The following is an 8,219-nucleotide window of genomic DNA, read 5'->3' on the forward strand; positions in this document are numbered from 1 at the left end:
TTAATTTCCTGAAACGTTGCAGATGGGCTTCTGGAACAAGATCACAAGCCTGCAACACCATTGACTTCACAACATCATACTTTTTGCTCTGCGGCACAGTTAAAGAAGCAATGGCCTCCTGTGCTTTACCTGTAAGAACACAATGTAATGACAATGTGCACTCCTTGTCTGATCAGTCCCGGGCCTCTGCCAGCTGCTCAAACAAAGGAAAAAACAGGTTTGGATCTTTTTCTGTAAACTTGGGAAGCAATTTCAAGTTAGTTCCAACATCAAATCCAGGGCCAGTGGAACAGGAACGAAAGTAAACAGGCAAGGAAAGGAGCTGGAGGCGGAGCCCCTCTAGAGGGCAAGCAAGAGGACGAGCAGGAGGTTGAGCAGGAGGGCGAGCAGGAGGCCAGCGTCACGGGCGAAGCCCCTCTGGAGGGCGAGCAGGAGGCCGGCATCGCAGGCGGAGCCCCTCTAGAGGGTAAACAGGAATTGACTGGGTTGGTGACTGGGGAACAGGAGCAGGAGGTGGCCGAACCACCCACTGGGGCACAGGAACAGGCCGGACCGCCGACTGGAAAGGAGGAGCAGGGGTCAGCCAGACCGCCGCCAGGGAATCAGGAAGAGGAGTCGGCCGGACCACAAACCAGGAACCAGAATCAGATTAAGCTGGACCACCGACACGACACAAGGAGCAGGTGAGATGTTGTCCAGAACCACCAACTCGGGAACAAGGGAGGAGTTGACCAGGACCCCTGACCCTGAAACAGCTGATGCGTCAGCTAGTATGATCGTCTCAGGACAGGACAGCAAAGGCTCTGGATAGCTGGGAGGCTGGGGCTGTGACTTGGGCTGGAAGCAGGAGACCTGGAAGCTTGGCTTGGACTGGAAGCTGGAGACCTGGGACTGTGGCTTGGGCTGGAAGCATGAGACCTGGGACTGTGGCTTGGACTGGAAGCTGGAGACCTGGGACTGTGGCTTGGGCTGGAAGCTGGAGACCTGGGACTGTGGCTTGGACTGGAAGCTGGAGACTTGGGAGTCATAAAATGTCCGCCATGGCAAACTATGACATATACACTCTATGTAGGAGCCAAGTTAAGTTTATATAAGTCTAAGTCAATAAATAAGCACAGTCTATATTTTTGTTTGAAAGAAAATGTTTATTAAAATAAAGTAAAGTAAAGTAAAGTAATTTCATTGAATAAGTGTAGTCATAAAAATTTGTGAAAAGTCAGCTAAAATTCATTGATCTAATTCATGTTGATGTAAGAAAGATATTCTGCAAGAAGGTAGCATTTTGGTAGCTTTCTATTAGAGCAGTGAAACAGGTTACTGCCACTTTAAGAGAAAGAGCTCTTTGTGCTCTGAGAGGTCTTAGAAGTGAATTCAGGCATATGAGGCTAAATCAAGGACCGAGCCACATGGTTTTCTTACCGTAGTATAGTTTATTGATTAGGAGAACTTGACTTTGAACCATCCTGTAAGAAGATTTAACAAACTTTGGATTAAAGAACTTTGTTTATCTTTTTAACATCGGAGTCCTGTGGAAGTTTTTCCCTCTTCAATTAAACATACATGAGTAATCCAAGGCAATTCAAGCTTTGACCCACCACACTCTAAATTAGTGGGGTGGAAAAGCAACCGGTTAGACCAGCGACCCCCCAGAGGCCCCTGATGTGTTCGCAAGCAGAAAGAACTGAATCCCAATGTGCACCAACAAAACCAAACAGTAGCCCACACAAACAAACTGGAGTTTTTACCCAAACTTAAGCTAATTAATGTACATCTAACCATGTAAGCTCAACCCTTGTCGTCAGGCAGCTACTGATGGGGGGGGGGGTCAAGAAAGTCCCCAGAAAGCCACAGATGTGATCCCAAGCATATAACTCTCTTTCACTGCTGCTTCAGTAGATTAGACTGCTCCTAAAACTTAATGGGTAAAAACTCCAGTAACCAAACAGACACCTTAAACCAAAATGCACAATGAAGTAACACATACCAAATTTCAACCAAAACAGAGATAAAAACGACTAGAATAATGCCCCCCCCCCAAAAAAAACAAACGAAAAAAAAAGAAAAAAAAAACACTACTTCCCAGATTTATTTTAACAAGGAGGCAGATAAAACCATACCAAAGCACCAAATGCCTACATACTAACTGGTAAACCCCCATTGCCACAGGGGGGTAGCACAATACAAACCAAACAAAGACTAAGCTTCATCTTACCAAACTACTTTATCCCAGTCGAGCCTCCAATTTTGTCTCAAGGCTGGACAAAGGAGGGAAGATCACACATGAGTTATAACTAAAATAAGTTTATTTTACACAACTAAAAAACGAAATCAGTCTAAATTAAACTAAAACTAAATTAATTATTGTATACCACTGAAGAATCACAGACGTGTTTCATTTAAAATCTGTATATAAATATCATCTGTCTGAGTCTTCACTTGTTTGTTCATAAAACTGCTTCAAATGCTCAAACAAACTGGCTTCAGCAGAAGTGGATGCGTCTGTACCGCCTGTACTGCGAGCACCAGCCAAGCTGGGCCATGTCTATGGAGACGTTATGCAGCGTGCTGTAAATTTCTTTAGACAGCTCTTTCTGTTTTCTCCTCCAGTCTCTGTTTGTAGTTTCTTGGATCGTGCGAGCATGAAGCTTAGTCTGGCTCACACCAACTTTTTCTGCCTCTTGATTTGTCTGCTTCATATTCAGCCTCCTACTCCAGGGTTTCATGGATGTATTCCATATTTGTCTCTCTCCTCTGCTCCTGGGCTCGCACTGTCTCAGGATTGATTTACATGACCTCCATCTGTAAACGCTGCCGATCTTTTCTCCTCTTCTCCAAGGCCTTGAGATCTTCCAGGTTTTCTCTCCTGGTTCTCTCGCATCTGCTGTCTCTCCATTTGGAGTTGTCTTTCTTTCAAATGGTCATTGGTGCCCTGCATCAGTATGGCTGCTTGTTCTTTCAGTGACTCTGCTATCGTTGCTCATGTGATTGTAATCTTACCATGTATCTGTGTTGGTCATTCTTTCTCACACATTTACAAGAATTTTGAAAAAAAGGAAAAAGCTTCATTTGAATGTCCTTGACTTTCTGAAGTTGTACAGTAGTTGGATTAGAATTATTAATTCTCTCAAATTTAAGATAAATCAGATTCTTATTAGCACACTTTGTGACGGTTTAAAAATATCACCTCAGCTGTGGCCAAAGCTGTGTGGTGAATTGACTGAGGGGATGTAGAAATATAATAACTGCAAATTTGTGGATTGTCCCACAATGTGTGGACGGGTACTGTGTGTTCTTCATCGACGGAGAGGACAGAAGGGATGAGGAACAGACCTAATCTGATGTAAACTGATGTAAATGCTTGGACTGTCTGGCCTGTGGTGTGCAGTCACTTACTGAGCGGATACAGAACTGTGACACAATGATTAAAATTTCAAGTGTGTACTGATCTGGAAAATAATTCTGCGGCGGTCCTTGTAAACAGACAACTATGATATAACAGCTTCCGATGATGATCTTTTAATGTAAGTTTGTATGTAGTAGTTTGTATGTATTATGTTAAACAGTCAAATGTAATGCGAGACAATAAAAGTGTTATCTGAATGTTTGTGTGCCTCATACAGTGAGATTCGATGAATTGGAATCTTGCACCATTTGTCTTGCAGTTCACTCCTGTTTAAAGGTAATTTGAGTCAACTTAATGAATTCAGATAAACACACACATCCATGATGATCTGAATGTGCATGAGTCACACTATCCTTACACACATACATACAAACATACATCTTCATGGAGATCATGTCATTCATTTTTATGTCTCTGCGCCAACGACATTAGAGCCGGAGGCATATTATTCTCAGGTTGTCCATCAACCAGTACATCCGTCCCATTCTCGTGGACACCATATCTCAGTAATGCCTTGAGGGACTTTCTTCAAATTTGGCACAAACATTCACTTGGACTGAACGATGAACTGTTTGGTGGTCAAAGGTCAAAGGTCAAGGTCACTGTGACCTCACAAAACACATTTTTTGTCCTTGTGAACAGGATATCTCCGTAATGCCTTGAGGAAATTTCTTTAAATTTGGTACAAACGTTCACTAGGACTCAAGGACAAACTGATTAGATTTTAGTGGCTAAATGTCAAAGATCAAGGTCATGGTGACCTCACAAAACATGATGTTGGCCTTGTGAATGCAAAATCTCAAGAACTCCTCAAAGGAATCGCATCTGGCACAAATCCCCACTGGGACTTAATATGAACAGATTCGATTTTGATGGTCAAAGGTCAAAAGTCAAGGTTAGTGTGACCCCACAAAACACTTTTTAGCCATTACTCAAGACTTCACGCAGCAATTATGACAAAATGTCACACAAATGGTTTTATATTATATATCATATTTTCTATGACTCTGGATAAACAGGATGTCACCTGAAACTACTCTGAGTGGAGGAGGCAGACAACCATGAGGAGGTGATTCTGAATGAGTCTATAATGGGTTGCATACATGTCTCTGACAGACGGACTATGTTAGTAGTGTTCAACAGTAGCTTAACAAGCTTAAGGAAGTTGTATGACTCACACTAAAAAAAACAGTGAGTAACTGCATGTTCAATTCCTAATCAATCCTGCATGTTAAACACTTAAATTCATGTTCAGTTAAAGCTGCAACAACAGCCCCAATGCGTCTGTCAAAATTTACCACTGGACAAAATGTGACCTGAAAACACAGAGGTGTTGTCCCTTAACTCCTCTCCTGTAGTGTCGAACAGCCTCAACCTCAATCAGCCGGGGAGTCACTAGGATCTTTGAATTGATGTGGGGATAAGTCAAATTTGTCTGACTGTCTGGCAGTTTTGAGCTCACACTGGTGTGATAAATTAAAAAGGTGTTCTCTGATCCAGACAAGCGGGATCAAGTCAGTGAGTGATGTAAAAAGGAGATACATTTGTCTGTACATCAATATATTTCAGTTATGATGGAATCAACATCCCGCCATTTATGTGACAGATGAAAGACAAGTTCTCATGACACAAACAGGCGTCCCTGTTGACCATGCATCATGCTCTGAGACACCATGTTTCAGGAATCCTTGTCATAATAATAATTACAATTATACTAGTGATAATAGTAATACTCTTTTCATGGAGTACAATTAGAGGTGAATCCAGGTAAGAGCCCTGATCCATAAAAGGATTTCCATTACTAAATCTAAAGCCATCACAAAGGCAGAGAAATAGATAATAAAAAAGCACGGATCAAGGTTGAATCAATGTTGAATAATGTTTTCCATTTTGAAAATTGAATCAACGTTGATGTTCTGACGTCTCAACATCTTTCTTTTCAAAATTGGTCAAACTGTAGCTCGATTTTCTTTTCAATCAACACTGTACACAGCTGTGCATTCAATTACATCATATCCTAGTTTGCAATTGGATCATAACACCTTTATCACATGAATCAGATTATTACTCAATATAGCTCACTGTGTGTGTGTGTGTGTGTGTGTGTGTGTGTGTGTATATGTGTATGTACATATGTGTGTATATATACACACACACACGTATATAAATCTATATATATATAGATATATATACTGTATATATATCCAAAAAATATATTATGTAGCTGTCCCTTTGTGCCACATCACAGGTACACTTGCCAAAGCAAGTGTGAAATACAAACAACATACAAACAACATATACAGGGGTTGTGGTGTAAAAATATCCCCAATATCCAGTCATTCACAGTTCATTATCTCTAAAGTGTGATGTTGTTTCGATACTGTAAACAAATCCCTATCCATTTGTTTAAACTAAATTTGAAGTCAGGGTAAATATGGAGACCACATAACTCAATGAAACATAAAATCTAGACAAGAATAAAGACATCATCCTTCTACTCACCGATCTAAAACGGCATCAAGGCCTTAAGCACACATCTCCTCTCTCTCCGAGTCCTCACGATCACCCGTGGTGAACTTTGTCTTGCCCTGAGCCTTAGGCATTGCAAAACCTGTACTACTAAAATACTGCAAAACCAACAAACTTCTGCCACTGTATCTGCTATCTTCTCTGTTGCTTGTCTCCTCTCTGCTAACTTCTCCTCTCCCTGTGTCCATCCGCTCGTCCTGTGTGTAAAACAGTGACATTTACGCCATTACGCAGGCCGATCTGGCTAAAACAATGCTCAACCCCCCCTTGCTTGGTATCATTGAACAGGGTAAATGCCTGTTCTCAAGCCAGAATGATTGACAAGGCAACACTAGCCAATGACAGCACACTCAATGACTGGCAGACTGTCATCACTGGTTGTTTGGAGTGGGTGCGCTCGCCCGTATTCACAGTTTTCCACTTGGTAACCTTTTAGAGAGGTTCAAGAACATGCCAGTGAAAAAACTAAAAAGTCCAAAGCTCCCGTAAGGTGAGGTGTTTTGACAAGATTTAGAAGGGATATGATGATTTTCATACTCTCCTGGTTATTGTTATCAATATGATTTATTTTTTAGGCTAGGACAAAAAAAAATACCATGTATGAACTGATATAGTTTATCTTGGGTTTTAATCCTATGAAATGCATCAAGAAACCTCCATAAAATTGAGCATATTTTCTGGAATGACACAAGGAACAATTCAAGACTGCCCTTCCATCGTACAACAAATAAAGGCATTTTAAAACACTGTACAGACTATATTACACTCCATCACAGCTGTACAAAGTGAATGATAGTAAAAGCATTAGTCGTTTAGCTGCTGAAGGAATTCTGCTCCATCTGCTATGGGACTGCATTAAACTGAAAGATCTCTGGACATTTTGAATACTTGGTCATGCCCTCCGGTCTCACCAACACTCCAGCAGTTTTCCAGGCCCTTGTTAACGATGTCCTACGTGACATGCTGAATCGCTTCATTTTTGTTTACCTGGATGACATCCTGATTTTCTCTCGCAACATGGAGGAGCATGTCCAGCATGTCAGCTTGGTTCTCTGGCACCAGCAGTATCAGCAGAGAGCACAGCTGCGTCTGGAGGAGCAGTAGCTGGGTCACAGTGACCTAAGGCCTCATACTGACCTCTCACCTGAGTCAGCAACTCGTCAGGTGGACGAGAGAAAATCCCCTCACAGTCATCTGGCAATGAGGGCCACTCCTGCAGAATTTAGCAATGGCACGCAGGCCAGGCCAATGAAAGTGGTGTCTAATGTGAGCTATGATTTTGTGCTTTCCAAGATGGCTGTCACAAGGGATAGATTAGACCCAAGGTAAGTAAAGCCTCCAACAGGCTTGGAGCACCACTGACCGCTTGGCTGCTCTTAGCCAAGATGGAGGACACCATTCTGCAGAAAAAGCTCTTTGTGATGATGTCAGGCTCATTTCCTTGCCGGCTCCCCTATGCTCTCTGTAATAAAGGGATCATACTTGAATCATAATCAATGATATTTTTGCAAGTCTACAGTGTTTGTTGGGGATCTTAAAACCCATCTGTGGATCAGACACAATTTAACTGCTGCTTTAACTGTACATTTGACTTTTTTCTGCCTCCTCTGTCAATGTGACTTCTGAGACTTCCTGGGTGAGTTGAGGTTTCTCATCCCCATGCATATAGCAAATAGGAACTATCAGAACAAATGTTAGATGGTAAAAATTGCCTGTCTAACAGAGTTCGATCACTGCCATTATCAGTTAGTCTGGAGGGCCTGTCCATTTACTTCAACACATTTTCATTTTTTGACCATAGTCAATTTCAGCTTCAACAGTATGGCGGGACAAAAAGCACATTTGAGTCAGCTTAGCAGAGTTCTTTGGACGTATGGATGTAGTGTGGTGCTCTTGTCCACACAGACACTGGTGCCTGACCCCTGTGGCCTCTGATGGTGCTGGTGTTTTTCAGTGCTGCACATGAGAAAAGACGTAAAGAATTGAATAACAAACATGGCCGCCACAGCTGCTGTCTCTGGATAATGTGCTTTGATCCACACCTGAAGCTCAGGAGACACCATTCTCCTCCAGGCTGCAGTAAGTGGAACTAATAGTATTCTGGAGGTACAAAAGTAGGGCTGCACCTAACGATTATCAGTTTTTTCGATTAATCTATTGATTATTTTTTCGATTGATCTAACTATTATAACACCGAATTTACCCAAAATAAATTTTACAGTTTTTCTCAATCGCTTTGGTACATTTCTCGAATCATCCTCGAAATTTGCAAAACAGTAAGTGAATT

At 41.9% G+C, this 8,219-nt stretch overlaps 1 protein-coding gene across 1 annotated transcript in view; it reads right to left on the reverse strand.

Annotated features, from left to right (window-relative positions):
- Positions 1-339: 339 nt before the first annotated feature.
- The window catches only part of LOC111648391 (general transcription factor II-I repeat domain-containing protein 2-like), a 27,460-nt gene continuing 19,580 nt past the window's right edge, over positions 340-8,219 (reverse strand). The window contains exons 3-4 of the mRNA XM_023398257.1: positions 640-1,002; positions 340-459 (exon numbers count right to left, since the gene is read on the reverse strand). Of these exons, the coding sequence (XP_023254025.1) occupies positions 340-459; positions 640-1,002 (483 nt within the window). The remainder of the gene's footprint in view (positions 460-639; positions 1,003-8,219) is intronic.

The sequence above is a fragment of the Seriola lalandi genome, unplaced genomic scaffold (genome assembly GCF_002814215.2).
Source record: "Seriola lalandi dorsalis isolate HSWRI2012SDOR001 ecotype SW California unplaced genomic scaffold, Sedor1 jcf7180002054981, whole genome shotgun sequence".
In the NCBI taxonomy this organism is placed as follows: domain Eukaryota; kingdom Metazoa; phylum Chordata; class Actinopteri; order Carangiformes; family Carangidae; genus Seriola; species Seriola lalandi.